The sequence below is a fragment of the Orbicella franksi genome, chromosome 3 (genome assembly GCF_964199315.1).
Source record: "Orbicella franksi chromosome 3, jaOrbFran1.1, whole genome shotgun sequence".
Classification (NCBI taxonomy): domain Eukaryota; kingdom Metazoa; phylum Cnidaria; class Anthozoa; order Scleractinia; family Merulinidae; genus Orbicella; species Orbicella franksi.
The window spans coordinates 11,233,912-11,252,302 of record NC_138147.1 but is presented as its reverse complement, the minus strand read 5'-3'; the positions used below and the strand labels follow the sequence as shown (position 1 = coordinate 11,252,302).

Sequence of the window (18,391 nt, the reverse complement as noted above, 5' to 3'; positions counted from 1 at the left end):
TGTTTTTTTGTTGTTTTTTGTTTTTGTTTTTTTTGTTTAACTTAGTATAAATATATATGTTTTTTCATTTGCATTGCGAAACCCACGACATCCATGATAAAGAACGTTACTACAGTACTCCGGGAAATGATTTTAACACTTGTTTATTTTATTGATTTCACTGATAACTTACAACACAGTAGCAGTTTCAGAGATACACTTAACCAATCCTCTATGATTTATGGCAACTGAATCATTGACTGACAAATAAAGTCAAGTGGAAATACCATAATTTCTATAGACTACTAACTGCGTGACGGCATCTCAGCTCTTCTAGCTGTGTAGAAAATTTGTACCTACACAATATGCTCAAACTCAGCTAGAAAACCCGGAATTTCTTGAATTGAATTAGCCGAGGAAGAAATTGCGTTTAAGTTTCAATCATACTGGGAAAAAAAATCCATCTTTTCTACTTTGGTTGTTTGATCAATTAACTGAAATTTGCAGATCAAAACACTGGTAGACAAATAAACATTACAGTGGTCGATCTAGGACTAGGTTTACAATAAAGGAGTTCCCGAATTCATCAATTTTAGAGTATTCGGATTAGTAGGGGTTTACAGTGAAAGGATATTCGGATTCTTAATCGTTTATACACGACGATAACTCCGGGAACATTCATGATGGAATGGTTAACAAGCAGTTTGTTGCCTCGACAACGAGAAACAAAATGCCTCCGAAAATAAGGCTAGGGGTAGGTTGAGACAGTCTGAAGTTTTCTTTCAACTCGCTGACCACGGTACTGTTGTCCATCATGCCAGGTTCCTCCAGGTATTTACTTAGGGTTTAGGGTCGAAAACCGACGAGGTTTTCGATCGTGCCATCGTCGTCATCTGCGCAGTAAAGTATAAATTGGGCACGGTTTCTGAGGAGTATGGCATTACCCATTATAAAAGTGATTACCTACACCTGAAACAGCACGAGGTAATCACCCAGCGACCGCCATCAAATGGCCATCAATGCGCCTACGACTCGACTACGACTTGATCATGTAATCCGCCATTTTCGTTCCACCGCAAACTCAAAAGATCACAGGCGGAAAAATATCTGGATTCGAGAGAAAATCGTTCACACGACAAAACTCTCCGGATTCAAAAGTTTTCGGATTCAAAGTTCCCACTTTAAATTCCGGATTCAAAATCTCCGGAGACACGACCAAACCGGGGGTTTTTTATTTCGGTTTCGTCCACTTTTGTGTAAATGGCAAAATCAATCCGGCACTAAAACATTCTGGATTCATCACGAATCCGGAACAATTTCCTCTAGTGTAAACCTGCAATCCTGGCCATAAGTTGTTGGGACACCTCCCATTTTTGCGCGCTGAAACCCACGATTTCAACTACGTCCTTAACGTTTTAGAACAAAAGATGAATGGAAGCAAGTACAATTGACCCCCCCTCTCCCCTAGCAATGTTGCATGAAAATGAAGCTATTCTGAAGACTAGATTGGATGTGGGAAAAAAGGAAAAAGGGACAATAGAAAGTGGTTAGACAGTTGTGTTGGAACCAAACGCGATTGCTGAAAAATCGCTATTATTGGAATAAGACGTGAATATCTATCTTATCGTCTCTTTTGTTCGAGAATACTGTTCTAGGAGGCGAACAACTCTTGAAACGAGGCTATTCTGAGGCTATTGTCAAGGGTTTTTTTTCTTCAAGATTTTTATCAACATTGACAGGGGGAGGGGGTAGGCGGGCTTGCGCGGTTTTGGTCTTAAGAGAGGCTGCCTGTGAAGTCATCTGCCGTAACTGTCCCAACACTTTTGACCAGGATTGTAGTCTTAAATGAACAGCGAACATCCATCTTGTTTTGTTCGCGGAAGTCGGTCACAGAGGAGCGAATTTCAATGAAATATATGTATAATTTGATTAAGCAATTAGCCAAAAATAGGTTGGCCGCCAAAACAGTTTAGGGTTTGGCCTAACTTTAACCTTAAGTTTTAAGACTGAAGAAAAAAAGGAAAAAGCACTGAGCATTTCAGTTGTTTGAAACAGAAACATTCGCGCACAATGAACTAGGTATAGTACGTGGGTAACCAGGAAAGCAATCCGTCCAGCACAGTAATTGTTCAAATTAACAGCTTACCGAGACACTCGCACTGTCGATGCCTCTTATTTATGACTTTTAGGATTTGTTTACTTTACTTTTTCCGACTTTTTAGCAGGAGAAAAAGCACTAAATGTGCTGGCACAAATAAAAAGGTTTAACCGAAAATCGATCCGTCGAAATCAACAAATACAAATTTAATCACTGTAGCGTTCCTTCAGATCACGTAAGGCTACAAACCAACAATATCAACTTTTCATTACGCTTAACAAATGAACTTAGAACGATTTTCTTTCTAGAACTCGTTCTTGTAATTAAAATGATCAGAGAAAGAACGACAGCCTAAAACGACATAGCAGTAACACCCGAACTCCGAGTAAATTGCTTTTAATTGGCGTTTTTAATTAACGAAATTTCCAAAGCGATGACTTTCAAAATATAAAAGTTAAAAGTGGTCCATTATGTTTTTCTTTTTTCACCCAAATGTTCTAAGATAGCCATCTGCAGTTTGTTGGAAACGAATTATGTATTCAGGGTGACCGCCAGAGTCACGCAATTGTTTACATTCTCACGGCGGTTCAGGGAAAAATTCATGAGAAGCACAGGCCAAGGCGGGCGACTTAAAACCATTTGCCCAGAGATATTTTTTGATTTTCAAACAGGTGGGTGTACAGTTAACCCGTATAAAGTGTTTTTATGGCATTTAAAGTTATAGCCCATAGAAAAATATGGCGATATTTTAGTGCTATAATTCGTTTGAAACACATCGTAATATTTTCCGTTTGTGTTCGATCTCGTTTCAGGCTGAAACGAAGCCTCGATTTATTTTATTTTTCGCTCAGTCATACCATGAAGACCTGAGCTGAATGTAAAGACCATTGAAAGATTCTCAAGTAGCTGTTCTGCGGAGCGCGAAGCAATCAAATATTCGGAAAATTCAGCAAAACCGGAAGTAGATTTTGAGCCTAATCGGAAAAAAAATCGTTTTTCGCAAATTTCTCCCCAAAAAAGCTGCATTAGCAGAAACTAACTATGGTCCGTTTGTTTACTAGCTAGGGCCAATCTATGGGCAAAAAATGAGCAAAATCGATTTTTCGACTTGTGCCGTTGTTTAGTCCATAATTATGGGCACTGGCTCTTAAGTTTTCAATTGGAGTAAAATATTTCAAAAATAAAGTATTTCAAGGTTTTGCACTTTTTTCTGGAATTTATTGTTCATGACATACTATTTTTCTAAGTTGCTTCTGGCTCGGATTTATCTAATAAACTAAATATTGTTAGCTTTATAAAATTATTTTATTGGAGAATCCTGTAAACGTTTTAATGGCTATTACTCTGTGTGAAAATTAAAGATGAAGTTCTATAAAGGGGATATTTTTTGCATTGAATAGTAAAAAATAGCTGAGCAATAAATCAGTTTAGTGGTGAAAGTCACACAAAACTAAAATGTAATAGAGATGAAGTCAAAAGAACATGCAACAAGAACCATTGGTCATGAACCATGCTCCATTAGTCACATGTATGTTGCATCTTTACACAAAAATAGATATTTTTAGCTTAATCCACTTGGTTCTCCCACTAGAATTGCATTTGAACACTTTTTTTTTTGGCATACTACAATATACCATCAGTTAAATTGATTGACAATTTATTAAATTTTGTATGGTAATCTGTAATTCTATGTAACCACATCCCTTCCCTGAGCCATTATTAACTCTCCATAAATTAAAAAATAGCTCATCAGATGATCTGAGATGGTTATATCTTTCTCTTAGTTAAAATTGTGCACATCATTTTAACTAAACACATTAATTTTCAGTTCTTCAGGTTCTGTTACTGACAATACACACATTTAATGAGAAGAGCTCTGAATGTACCATTCCAAAAAATTGTTTTTGTAAGGTCTTATAGTAATACAGATACAGTTAAGCCTACTTCAAAGTTGCTTTGGAAATAACACAGCTTTTTGTACCTATCTTCGCCTTTTACATCCTCTGGGCTGGAACCTAGCTTCTCCAAATTTCAGCTGTGGAAAATGGCTGAACCTTTATCATACTGAAGTTTTTTTTTAACGTATCTACGTATTACAGTCTACACACTACATACAACCAACTTACAGTAGGCTACCTACAGAACATGATATTCATGAACACCACAAACAGACTGGAAAAATAAATTGAGACCCATTTACACCTTATGAGCTACATGTATGACAAGGTTTGCTGTGGTATATTATATAGCTTTGAAAGACAATCCTTTGATGGCAAACATGTCCAGCAAGCTGTTTGCGGAGAATCCTGTCTTGCAAGAGAATGTTGAAGCATACATTGTTTTTGTCAATTTTAAACAAGAAGCTTGCCAGATCCTGGTCCAAAGATGATCAGGCTTCCAGATGTAGGTTATGTACTATATCTTGCTTGTAAATTCATTGTGGTGGTAAATTGGATCACTCTTCATCAACTTCAATGGAAAGAATGTGTTTTCCTGGCACCATGGCTAAACCAAGGATCCTTGGTTCCTCCTTCTCATCTGTCACACAGAAGAATAAACACGAGATTAGTCTGATATCATGGGTGGCAAATTTCTCCTTATTTGGCAGGGAATTTTAGGGTTAACTTATAATTTCACAAGTGAAATTGCAAAATTGCCATGGCAACATTTTGACATGAAATTTCTCGATACAATAAACAAGCCAAAAGCCCAGGATTGTAAGGAAAATTGAATAATGACTTCCCACTTCAAAATCAAGCATCACCAGTCAGAAGTGTAGCAGCTCTCGTAAGCTTGTAATTCTCTTCATTGTTAGTAGCTGTTATTGTTTTGGGGCTAGGTGCATTGTTTCTGGTGTTTGTTCCATTGTCCTCTCAAAGGGTAGCAAGCCATTCATGTGAGACCTTACAAGACCTGCTACATCACCCTCACCAGTTGGCATTTTGACAAATGTCCCAAGGAATTTCGGCCAGAATTGTAGATATGACTGTGTCAAATGAAATAGAAAATACATATTTCTGTCAACTAGTGTTAGGGCTATCTTCCTTCAGCAAGTTGAAAATCTTAATCAGATTACTGAAAATCTGATCTAAAAATGCTAATCAGATCTCTGAACGAAGCAATCCAATAAATTAATGGAACTGTACCTGTGGAACCAACAAACTCTTGACAGGATCCTAAAATAATATTCCTGTCCTGGTCAGTGCACAGGAAAGAGCCAATCAATGTCCTTCCATCAGAAATCTTTATTCTCATGATCTTGTTCAGCCATGACTCTAAAAGTTTCCTTTTCTCACTCTTCTCTGCACTATCACTGTTAATGTCAGTCTTGTAGAGAAAGGAAAAAAATACATCAATGAATTGAAGATTTAGTTGTAAACCTTGAATCAATGGATCATGAGTACATAAGGGATAATCAGTTGAGTGTCGATTGATAAACTTGATCGACCTGCAATGGACACTTGATCGAAATCTTAATCAAGACTTGACCAACATCCTGATCGATACTCAGTCAACACTTGATCGACACTCAATCAACATCCTGATCGACACTCCATCGACACTCGATCAACAGTCAATTGATAGTCCAAGTGTCCATTGACTTGTGCATCAACTGAAACTTAGTTGACCGAGATGTCGATTGAGTGTCAACTGAGGTGTTGATGGTGTATCAATAGAGGGTCAATTGAGGGCATTGATAGAGGATATTGACTGACACTCAAACGTGGATCCCTTTAGTACACATGATCCGAATAAACTAAAACTGATATGAGGGCATTCATATTAATATTACTTACCACAACTTTGCATACTTTTAAACATTTCCAGCTATTTTTAGTTAAACATTCAATGAAAGGTAAGTGTGAAGGTTTGCATTCTGTTGCTCCTCTGGGTAGCTCCACGCTGCTGCCCTGACCTATCTACATCCCTCAAAATTTGCCACTCAAGTGAAATCTTTTGTCTGCTCATATCTTGATAATTAATTTACAGATAAGTAAATATTTTATAAAACAAATTTTGCATGAATTATTTGGCATTTCGTTCCGTTCTGATCAGATTCTTGTTTAAACGCTTTAAGTTTAAGCTTATTTGTTACTTTCAAACCGACAAAGAAACGCAAAACGATGTACGCTTACAGACAGCTGCAGTAGCTCAGCTCATAAAGTGTAGTATCAGAAACTAAAAGATAAGAATCGTACCAAGTTAGTTGTAGATTCTTCATTGTCCTCAAGAGCCTGGAAATGTTAATGTAGGTACGACAATATTAGAGATTAGAAAACTAAAGAACAGTCGATAATATTGCAGTAAAATTTACCAAGTCGACGGCCTCTTCTTCCGCAAGTCCATCCGCCATATTTTCCCACAATACCGGCAGGGACTAAGTACCAACGCTCCCGGATGTAACTGGCGCATTACCCGGATATAGTGATTGACCAATTATCTCTTTATGACGTCAGTTTTATTGCGTCGTTAGTTTTTCCGAGGAGTCCATCTTTGTTGGGTGTTGAGTAACTTTCGCGAAGGAAAATCCATTTCCATCGAACTCTACGAAAGGTTTTTTTCTGGTATAATATAGTATTTGCCTTAGTATTTATCCCAGTTTTCGATAGTTTGTTAATTGTGTCACCATTGATGCCTCTGAACCTGAGAATTATGGTTCAAAAGTTACGAATCGCCGTTGTTTGCTCCAGCAACCAAAACCGCAGTATGGAAGCGCATAATTTCTTAAGGTAAAACGTTTACATCTTGGAAAGCGTTTGGAGAGACGATATACCGTCTAGGTGTTTAGAAACGACGATTTACTTTCGTTTGTTTCGTGTTCTTAAGGGAAGAAAAACGGTAGGAATGTTATTTCGTTTCTTTTGTTTCAGCAAGCGCGGTTTCAACGTGAAATCCTTTGGTTCTGGAGTGCAAGTGAAGCTGCCTGGACCAGCACCGGATCGACCAAACATTTATTCGTTTGAAACAACCTACGATGAAATGTACAAAGATTTACTGAAAAGAGACCCACAACTGTATCCAGTCGATTTTCGAAGTTTAAGCGTTGTTGCTATCCAAGAGTAGCAAACAGGCGGTAATCCGGTAATAGAAATTTGCTCAGATTCTATTTGCATACCATCACGTACGACACGCTCAAACAGTTCCCTTTGGTAAATCATTTTCTATTTTAGAAAACAGGGAATTGGAAAGCACGGGTAAATTCCATTTAGCCTTGTAATAGCCAAGTTTGGTTGGATTTTGCTTTCGTAGGTAACAAGAAGGCAATATATTTGACGTAAGTAAGTTGGGTTGGAGAACGCGATTGACGCCAACGCGTCGTCACAAGAATATGAATATTATTTCTTTGCAGCTCCCCACTAAGAAGTTGACCAGAATGTCCCAGCTCAAAGTGTAAAGCCTGTGTGACCATTTTGAAGAATGAAATGAACTTTCATGATGATCTCACCGCTTATGTAAAAGTAATTAAAAATTAATGTGATCAGGGTGCACAGTGCTTTACATAGTTGAGGCAGACTTCGACAATGTTAGACGGGATTGAAAGAAGAAATGGATCTGATTGTGGCAAAGGTAAAACTGTTTCCTGAGACACATTTTAGTGTGAAATTTTGCTTGAAAAAAGCATTTGTGTCAATAAATCTTTAGTATGGATCACTGTGTTACTAGTGAAATAACCTGCCGAATCAATATCCCCTACCAGCTCCTCCAACATCTTCTTTTTAATATTCCTCCTGCGGTGTGGCTATGCCTTTTTAAACCCCAAAATTTAGAAATCACACAAACCTCCTTTGTGTTTCAAAAAATATGCGCTGAAACACAAACTTTTGTGCAATTTTTTTGAGAAAAGCAAAGGCAAATGGACTGGTCACCTTTGAAAAGGACTACTTTTCCTAACAATAAATATGTCATTATTTCCAAGTATTCATTCCAGAAATAATCCCATGACTGTTGTACCTGCCCTTTCCTGGAGCAGTGAAGATAAAAAAGATCAGGCCCTTAGAAAGCGCTGCATGCTTGAAACTGCAAACAAACTTAGATAAATACTGGGTATCAACTGAGATTGGCTTTTGTTTAGAATTCTCATTCAGGGAACCCTGATTTGTGTCTTGTAACAAAAACTCTTGTGGAAGTCGTTGTGCACTATTAGTCTGGTCAGCCCCAAACAAGTCATTCCTCGTTAATACATGAACCTGGTTCCTACATGTGATATGGAAATGACCCTTAAAATTGCAATCAAACATTTTGCGGAGCGCATTCAGTGGTGGTCACTTTACCCAGCAAGTGAGTGGCCAATGAACAGTGTAGAGGTTCCTTTTGAACACTTCATGAAGACATTGAAGCTGATTTGTCACAGTAAAGGAATGAAGTAACAGTCAAATGAGTATTTACTGCCCATTTCAAATCAAACGAGACCAGCAACCACAATAGACTGATCTTCATGATGATTTGTCCATGCTGAGATGAAAATTATGTAAAGAAGCACTCAGACTCTTCTCCTGATTGAAGATGTGGCGGAATTCAAGAGCAGTACGAAACATTTTGACCATGAACTAAATGGGACTTCTGCATTATTATTCCTTTTTGCCCTTCCACTGCAAGATCTTGGGAGGTGCTTGGGGCAAAATTACAAACAGACCACTCAACATCCCTCTCAACAATCCAGTTCAATGGTTTTGTGGGGAAAGAACATTACAAAGAGGAATTAACAAGCTTTGTTACACTCTGCATTCCACATTTGTTATTTCTGTACGCTTTGGGGTGCTGCACAGCATTTTACATTGATATCTTGTACACTAGTCATCAAGACAATGGGTGTTATCATTTGCCCACCTGCCAATCTCTGTTGCATTTTAATTATCTTACTATCAAGAGGGTTACCAAATGAAAGACTGCATATTCTATTTTCAAAGTATCTGGAAAAAAATTCTAAACTGAATTTCATTGTCTTCATTTTATTCAAATTCACTTAAAATGTATAATAGTGAGGCAATTGCAAATAGCTAGACTAAACAGTGTGAGCTTTGTCTGGGTCATCTGTAGAGGGCCAAAAGGTTAGCAGTTTTGGATACTGAATTTTCTTCATATGTCCATTTTCTGCATATTTCTATAAATAGGGTAGAAATAATTTTAAGTTTATCACAGAGATTAAGTGATCATTGCTCTGTCAATTAGCCCAATTTTCTACACAGCATAACTACCTAACTTGATTGTTCAACTTTGAAATGCATTGGTAATTTTTACTTTTCAATTTGTGTTCAAACTGTTTTCCCAAAAAAACAAAACAATCTGCCAGAAACCCCATTGGATGACTTGTTAAAATAGTTGGTGAACTAGTAAGACCAGACACTGAGGCAGGTCAACTCTGTTGAGTTGCTTTTGTACAAAGAGGATATAGGTGTCTAAATAAAGAGAAATCATGCTCTTTTGCAATAAGTGATTTAACAATGGAAATTTTGTCTGTTAGGGTGACTGTGCAGTGAAATCTTAAAATGAAAACTCACATTTTTTGACTGAAGTGCAAGCTGCAACGATCTGGCCAAAGACACTAGATGGGTCTGGCATTGACAAAGCCACTAGAGCTACCACATTGGAGAAATTTCTCTTTCCATTTGGGACAAAATGGCCTACAAATTTAAGTAGCAAGTGTCTGCCAATTAGAAGTCCAATCTCTGTTTGCTTACCTGGCAATAGGGGAGTCAGAGAACTGTTTGAAATGCACCTCTAGTTGTTGTGAAGACTTTACAGTTAGGCATATTGGGAGAACCATGACTGGCCAGTCAAAAACTTTGTTGTGCCATATAGGTGTCAAAAAAATTTCACAAGTTCATTGTATTTCAATGGGATAGGTAATACTTGTTAAATTTTAAGTTTTTTATACGTTGACAAACAACTTGAACCTTATTTTCTCGGCTCTGCTGGGACATTTCACCGAGACTTGAAAACAACTGAGGAAAATTAATGTACTCATCAACTGCTGGCCCTTGTTAGGAAGAAGTTGATAGCAGGTGGCAGCACATGACATGTCTTAAGTTTTCGCATTTCTGTAGTTTCTGTGCCATTCTGCAAGTGGATTGGTAAACTTTGAAGTGATCTAGACCCTTAAGAAGCAATCAAGCTGAAATAGTTTTGTGTCCTTGCCTGGAAATAAGCAATACTACATGGTCAGGTTAGGAAGTTAATTCTGCTCAGGCTGTATTGCTTTGTGTAAAATAAGTGTTCTTTGGCCAATAAAACTACAGCATTTTGTAATAAGTATGCAAATCTCACGATAAATTTAGCCTGGGGGTGAGGCTGTTGTGATACAGCTACCTTAATTTTTTTTAAAGGTTTTTGTAGTCATGGGAAGCCCACAGAGAACCTTCAAAATTTTCTCAGGAATTTGTATTTTTTTGTAACCTTCGAAACATTTGTGTCTGGGATAATTTGCTTTCTTTGTTCAGCTAATCCCTAAAAGGCTATATTGAAGAACTTGTGATATACTAGATCTAGAAATGAAAGAATACATCTTCGTGGGCCTTTCAAAACTGAGACAATACTCAGTCGCTTCTGTAAACAGATCAATGCCATCCTGGTGAGGTGTGTTGATATGTGTTAAAGCATATTCATCAACTGCAAGGTTCCCTTGAGACCAGAAAATTATGGATGGTACAAAACCAAAAGTGCAGTTGCCCAGTTCGAAAGTAAGTTGCTCATCCCTAGGGTCACCCTACCTCGACGAACAAAGTCTGGTGACTTGTGCCTTTTTTAACTTGGTTCATTAAAGGGTGTACTTTTTAATTTATTTCAAACATGATATTTCCAGATAATTTGTTAGTTTCTTATGCATTTTGACCTCCCAATGCCTTATATGGGGTGGGTGTGGCTTGCCAGCAATGGAAATTCAGCCAGAACAATGTGGAAAAGGAAAGTGACAAAATAAGTTTCTAAATGGCGAACATCAATATTACTTAATTATGGCAATATTGCACGTGGTTATCATGTCCCGTGTCGCCTTAGTTTGTCAGTGATTGCTGTTTTGCTGATGCTTACCCCCTTCCACTCTAGAAAGGTTTATTTTTGACACCTTGGGAAGGGAGGGCCTGTTTAAAGCCGTTCAATAGTTTTATGTTACCGTGTAAATCTGAAGAGCACAGACTGGTAATTTGACCTTTGAAACAATTCTGCTGCAGTCAGTCATGGAGAGAATTGTGGTTATTATTGGTAGTTTATTCCTCGCAGCTGATGTGTTTCTTGTTATACAACATTCAAATCTAGACTAACTGTTGATTTGCTCTGTAAGTACCGGTAAATGCTATAGGCATGCAGCGTCACAATGTTTGGGTATGTAAGGTTTGATGCCAGATTACCATTACGTTGCCTCGGAAGTTCTGAAAAGAGTCACCACTAGGCAAAGAGAGAAGCGAGGGCTTGTCTTTGTCCTTCCAAGACAGTTTACTGCAGAGTACAACATGTGCTGCTACAAAGCTGTAGTTTTCTAAGAGCAGACTGAATTGAATGACGGAACAACTCCCAGCATTACCAAGCTGTCCATTCCATCCAGAGGAAGCCCTTATAGTCATGTTACGGCCCCAAACCTTTCAGCATGTGTGTCTACAGAGCTGCTTTCCAAATTTTCTGGCATGTGGTCCTATCACCTCCAGGATGTGGCATGTGGTCTTATCACCTAGGATTCATTAGGATTTGCCACTAGGCAAAGGGAGAAGCAAGGGCTTGTCTTTGTCCTTTCAAGACACTTTACTGCAGAGTACATGTTGCCACAAAGCTGTAGTTTTCTCTGAGTAGTCTGAATTGAATGACTGAACAACTCCCAGCATTACCAAGCCCTCCATTTCATCAAAAGGAAGCCCTTATAGTCGTGTAACAGCCCCAAACCTTTCAGCATGTGTGTCTACAGAGCAACCTTCCAAATTATCTGGCGAGTGATCTTGTCACCTGTCATTGGAACTCCGTTCATAGTTTTGTCACAGATAACTCAATGCAGGTCTTGGTAACATGCAAAGGACATTCTCGTTTTGGTAGTCATTAAAGTGGACACGAGGCGTGCTATGCAAAAAGCTGGATTGCAAGTCATCTAGGAATTTTGATAGAAGGCTGCATCCTTCAATGTTAATGTTTTGAACTTCTCTCACTGTTCTTGGCCAGGCTGTTATTGGCACAATTGAAAGGTGGCACTAGGACCACTGACCATAGCATGTTGCAAAGTATCCCCACTCCTACAAGACCCTTCCCCGTGTGTGGACTCATGGCTTTTAAGTAATTTAGAGCTAAAGAGTGGTCTGAATTTAAAATTAACTGTAAAGTTTACCTTTTCATCTGGATCAAGTTTTATCACTTCTCCTTGAGACTGACTCTATATGATACCATTGCCATCCAAGTTATTTTGCTGGGGCTGTTGAAAATGTTTGTCCCTCAATGTTAGCTTTACTTATAACTTAAAAACAACTTCTGTGGTCCCATTTTTGACTAGTGACAGCATGGCTAGAAGGAGTTATAGGGGTAGGGAAATTATGCAAATGATGTTTTGTCAGTCGATCATCTGTTAAGTTCCAGCGTTAATTTATTCTGTTAATGGGTAATTAACCAGTGAAAGTGTTCTTAGGCGGATTTACAATGTGTCAATACCTCAAAATTGGTTGTTGACTTGCAGCTAACATGTCAAGATTAATCTTTGCAAAGGTTAACCAATTTGCAGAGGTTTCGTTAACTTTTACAGCAGGAGGGCAACTGGTTTTCACAGACGGGTAAAACTTTTTGAATGACATATTTGTAATAAAACTTTTCTCTAGGTGATCAAGCCAGGCAGGCAAAATCGTCCTCACAGCCGGTCAATTTTCCCGGTGCCTGGCCCTTAATGAAGTCCCTGAATTTGAATTTGTGGTGGAAAGTTCAGCGCCACCTTTAATTTTTGAAAGAGGTCCTGAACACCTTCCCTGCATTTTGTAGGACTGTCAAAAGTTGCTCTTGCACAATTACTTGATAATGGAAGTTAATAATAGGAAAAAGGAGTCACTGCACTTGTTTAGAAATAGAATCATTATTGTGGATATTTCCAATGGGCCTTACTGTTGCTATAGTAACCTTTGCATTAAGAAAATGGCCATAACTTGTTTACCATGGAAAGGGTATGTCTTATTCTGCATTTGCTGCTATATAGAAATGTACTAAGCACTGTGTATACAACCCAGTCCATTTTTTTGTGTTTTGTTTTGTGTATTTTAATTGCTTTTAAAGCAGTCGACTCATTGTTAATGTTTTGGATTGCATTATTTTGTTCTTTCCGTGGATTTTTTTATGCTACTTGATAAATGCAAGTTTGTTTTAGTTATTTTTTTCCTTCTATGAGAGACTTGTGTGCTTCCTAATGTCCTGACTCTTCTTCATTATTTATTCATCTACCAAATTACTTCACTTTTATTAAAGTGGGGCATGTTTACAAAACCCAAATAAAAACAGAGTTTGGAAATGCCAAAATTGTCTTTTTTTGTAATTTCCAAGAGATAGTAAAGATGGTATGTTGCTTAGGGGCAGTTTAATGAAAACTGCTGACTGCAGGCTTAATTTACCACCAAAAAAGATTCTTGTTCCCTAAGGGTGGAGAGATGCATAATTGATTGCAAGGGTGAGACATAGTGTATCTGAGCATTCAATTGAAAGACATTGACTAGAATTTTTCCACTAAATTTATTGGCAATGTTTTTGTTTGTCATTTTTGCTTTGAAAGTAGAAACTTCTACTTTGCCTTGGAAGAAAAATGGTTACCAAGATTAGGATTGAGTAATATTTATCTTGCCAGAATTTGTTATGGAACTTCTAAAATTTCAAAAGTGGTAAATCCCACTGCTACTGACAGGTTAATAAGCAGCTGTCATTCAACACTGTCACACTGTGTTGCATGACAAGCCTAAAAATTGACTAAACAAGAGACCATTTCCCTTGACAATAATTGTACAGTTGTATGCCTCAAACATCCAAAAATGGCATTTTGTGTCCTGACTCCACACCACTTTACCCAGGCTCTATACAGTGGCGACCTTTGCATAACAGGTTCTAAATTGGCTGTAGTAGGGAGTTTCAGTTGAGTTCTTCTTTGCACATAAGATAGTTGAACAGTAATGTGGTGGTGTTCAGATTAGCACTTGCAATCTCTTGGCAAAACAAGGTTAGTAGAGTTGCACATGATGTGCAGCAGGATATGTGCACCAGGTGATCCTTGCTCAGCCTTTAGAACGGGTAAAATATTAAGGTGGTGAGATACTGAAAGTTGGTGATTTAGAGCAATATTTGTGTTGGCTACGTTCATTCTGTAGTCAGTAAATATGTGTAGAATCCCCTTCAAAATCTCTTTCGCTTTCTGCTTGGTAAAATTGGGGTTGAAGTCCAGTATTCCATTAAGGAAATGAGATGCTGGAAGAGCTGGGGCAGATAAAACATTTTAAGGAAAGGGGTTTGAGATACAGACCACCAAAGGCATTCCTTTGTAGAAGGTTCTGGGAGCCTCTTCCCCCAGAAAATTTTTAAAGTTATTGATGTCCTTGGAGATGGGATTTCCATCTTTCCGAGGGCACATCGGAGTGTTGTAATGCCCCTTATTTTGAATTTAGGGGGCTCAACGAAACACCCCTATATCCACCTTAGAAGCGGGTGGATACTATTTACTAATAGATTAAAAACATCATTCATTCTTCACCCTTGGGTCTAGCAGTATAAACTACAGTCTTGGAGGATCACAAGTAATCTTATTAAGTGTGATGGTTAAAAAAAGTTTTGCCTGCATTAGTTGGGCGGACAATGTGTGATTTGATTGGATATCGTACATTTTTGGATATTATATAATATTATGTTTATTACATACAGCATCTTCATGCTCAAAACCATGAAACAATCCTTAACTTGAAGCCTATTAGATATAAACAAAATGGAATCCTCCATATGTTGGACAGAAACAGAAGAATAAAAGCACACCCTGAGAGATTCCAAGAAACTGAAGAAGAGTTTGATCTTGTTGTCACAGTTGAGGAGAGGGTATATGACCAGGTTATTGAGTGTAAGTATCCCTGTTATTTATTGTATTGTTTAATTAATCAAACAAAACTGTCAACAGTTGCCAGAAATATGAAGAGTATGAGGAAAAAAACCAGAATGTCTGTTGAAGGCTTAAATAATTGCCACAAATTACAGAAGATGATCTGTTTTATCAGTGCTATTTGTCTTGAGAATGCTGCAACCTTTTGAAAGATGTTTGTTTAAACAGGGATACCTGGGTCTCCTACCCTGTGGGATTTAGCAGGCCCGTTTGATGAAGTCCCTAGTGTATAGCCTCCCTCTGGGAGCCTACTTGGTTATATATCTGTCTGATATTAATGACTGTAGGTAATATTATTTAGTCCATGTTTTGAAGTTCCTGTGAGCTTGTAAAAGAGATGGTCTTTTGTTGCATGTGCATTGTAACCAAACACTTTCTTCAAAGGCTGTGCTCCAGACTTTAATTGTCACAACTGTAGTAGCATGAATGGACATTAATTTTCGTTTTTTCAATCAGACCTGGAGTCAAGAGGTTCCCAAAGCTACTCACCAGTGCATGTGATAAACTTGGATATTCAGGATAACCATGAAGAAGCAACAGTAGGGGCCTTTCATATATGTGAAATGTGTCAAGCTGTAAGTACAAATTCTAATACAGTTGAACATGCTATACATGTATACTGTTGGTTGGGTTATCAGGCATTAAGTTTATGTATTAAATGTATATATAGATACAGGTGACATAATAAATTCTACCAAAAAAATGTACCAGTCACTATCTTTTTCAATATGGTGGATCTAAACCTTGTCGTTGTCATCATCATCATCATCACCTTTTCCCTACACGGGAAATAGGGCTTTGCATTCTCGCTCACCAAACTTCTTGGTTCTTAGCACATGTACAAGCATCCAGCCAGCCTTTGAATCCGAACTCCCCCTTTTTCCTCTCCACAATTCTCTAAGTTTCCATAGGCCTTCCTCTCTGTCTTCCTTCTTTGCAAACACTGGAGAACTAATTTATTTGTTTGGGCAGTTAACAACCATGGTGGTAAAATCATTATACAGTTTGAAGTAGGTTTGAGTGGACTGGGAGTAAAAGTGAATGCAAAAGTCAACTTTCAAAACATAACGCTGGCGTGTTTACACTATAAATGCTTACACTATGGAGCCACTTGAATATGTTAAAGGTAGAAAAATCTAGGCGCATACAACTTGTCAGGACCATGAAACGCTAATTATTGTTAGATTTGAAAGTAGAACAAAATACTTCTTGCAAAGAAACCATTTTCTTACAATGTTCATCCATATTAATCTGTCTGCTTTCTTTTAGATTGAAGGCCTAGACGACTTAGAAAATGAAATTGATGAAGTTCTTCACAAACTGGAAAAAAAATGGACAAGAACTCTACTTCATACAGTAGCTTTCTACTAAATATTGAATATTTGTACAAATAGATATATTTTATTTCACCTTAAGTGTAAATAGATATTTGTGATTTTGTGATATTCTGGTTATTCCAAGGTACCCTAAGTTGAAAATGCAATATAGGTCAGTCTATGCACTTAGCTGTTAAAACCCTAGGAATTGGCAGGGACAAATTAAAACAGCTTGAAAGTAGTTGGGAGACAAGTGGGTAATTTTGTAGGAAATGGTTGGGAGAAAAATGGGGGCAGAAAGAGCTTGAAGGAATGGAATACTGTAGGTAACATGAAGATGTGTAACATGGGTGTTAACACATAACTTGCAAGAGAATTAGATGCTTATGCAAGTAAATCAGTGGAGTAATAACCTGATCCTCCCAAGACTTTCCCATAATGATCCCTAATATCTTAACAATCAATTAGAGGGAACTTTTGAACCAATTAGAATTACAGTATTGTTTAGAGACTTTGTGACACCACTCAAATCAACACAAGTTAGAATAATTTAAATTATATTATTTAAATGCTGTATGTAATTAATATAAACCTGTATGGCCCAACTTTAGGAACAGTTTAATCTGTTCATTATATTGTTTCTCTAAATTGGCTTGAATATTTTTTATGCTTTTTGTATGTACAAAAATATTACAAATCCACCCAGATTGTCAGATGAAACACAAACAAGAAGTTTATATCAATCACTCCTAAACTTTGGAAACCCAATATCTTGAACTTCAAGGGGAAACAGAAGAGAGAGCTCGAGTTATTTGGGTCAAATTAACATTACAGTGAAACATCCAAGGAAAACAACCTTTGGTTTGCTTCGTTGGGAGGTCTCGAAAAAATTCAGGGCTCTAGAAATTGGGATTTCCACCAAAATTTTCAATAATAATAGTAACCCTACCTCAATAAGGATTTTCTCTGTCCACTGGTTAGATACTTAACTGTATTTTTGTCTGAAGTAGTCTAGCTGATATAATGTCTGTATGAACTTTTAACTTTCAACTCCAGGACGGTTACAATATGGAGTCTGTGGAGCAGGCAGAGAAAGCAACAAGGATGTAGTAATAACTGCAACTAATGTTAACAGTAGTATTTAGTATGTCAGTTGCAGTGTGTCTGCATTTATAAAATACTTTAGGGTGTTTGTCAATAATATACTTGGCCCAATATTTTGGCAGGGGTGCGTCATGTGTCAAAGGGACTTTCTTAAATATATGGCATTTTTTTTCCTTCTTGAAGGTGTGTAGTTATTTTACATGTTTGCCAGAGACAGTGTTGATGGGAGTTACAACTAACATCCATGCAACCCTTTAAAATATTTCTGGGATCTTGGGCTTTGTTTCTTGCAATTTTTTTGCCACTGAAAGTGGTCTTAGTATTTTGTTGTACATGTGGCAAAAACGCTCTTGATTCCCACTGCTAGATGTGGAGTCAAAAATGTGTGAATGACTTAGTCAAAAGTGAAAATGTGTAAAGTTAATGTGTGTCAGCTCGTTCTTGTAAAGCTTTTTTTGATCTGCTTTTTATTGATTGAATCCTTAAAAGGAAAATAAAAAGTATTTTGTGTACAAAATCGTTGCTGAGATTTATTTTAGCTGGGAATGCAGGTCATACAGCCACCTGCCATCTCTCCCTAAGTCTCATTTCAGGGCTGTGACCAGAAAAAAAGTTGTGACTGGGGCAATGTACTGTTAATGTTATTTGTTTGTTTGTTTGTTTGTTTATTTATTTGCTAGCAGTGTTTTACTTTCCCCTTTCAAAAAAAAAAAGCAATAACAACAACAAAAACGAAAAAAATGATTGAGGCAGGTGACTTGGTTGGCCAGTTTTTACTGGCTACTGCACTGTATTTTATAGTGCAACGTTAAG

The 18,391-nt window shown here is 37.6% G+C and overlaps 2 protein-coding genes across 2 annotated transcripts; one reads left to right on the top strand and one right to left on the bottom strand.

The window, feature by feature from the left end:
- Window positions 1-80: 80 nt before the first annotated feature.
- LOC145481212 (N-alpha-acetyltransferase 38, NatC auxiliary subunit-like) lies at window positions 81-6,491 on the bottom strand. Its single transcript, XM_081459644.1, has 4 exons — window positions 6,393-6,491; window positions 6,277-6,312; window positions 5,224-5,404; window positions 81-4,615 (listed from the first exon to the last, which is right to left on the bottom strand). The coding sequence occupies exons 1-4, from the start codon at window positions 6,429-6,431 to the stop codon at window positions 4,533-4,535; spliced, it is 339 nt and encodes a 112-aa protein (XP_081315770.1). The 5' UTR covers window positions 6,432-6,491; the 3' UTR covers window positions 81-4,532.
- A 59-nt stretch (window positions 6,492-6,550) lies between these two features.
- Window positions 6,551-18,095, top strand: LOC145481210 (RNA polymerase II subunit A C-terminal domain phosphatase SSU72-like). Its single transcript, XM_081459642.1, has 5 exons — window positions 6,551-6,807; window positions 6,949-7,092; window positions 14,980-15,119; window positions 15,615-15,733; window positions 16,428-18,095. The coding sequence occupies exons 1-5, from the start codon at window positions 6,710-6,712 to the stop codon at window positions 16,527-16,529; spliced, it is 603 nt and encodes a 200-aa protein (XP_081315768.1). The 5' UTR covers window positions 6,551-6,709; the 3' UTR covers window positions 16,530-18,095.
- The last annotated feature ends 296 nt before the right edge of the window (window positions 18,096-18,391 follow it).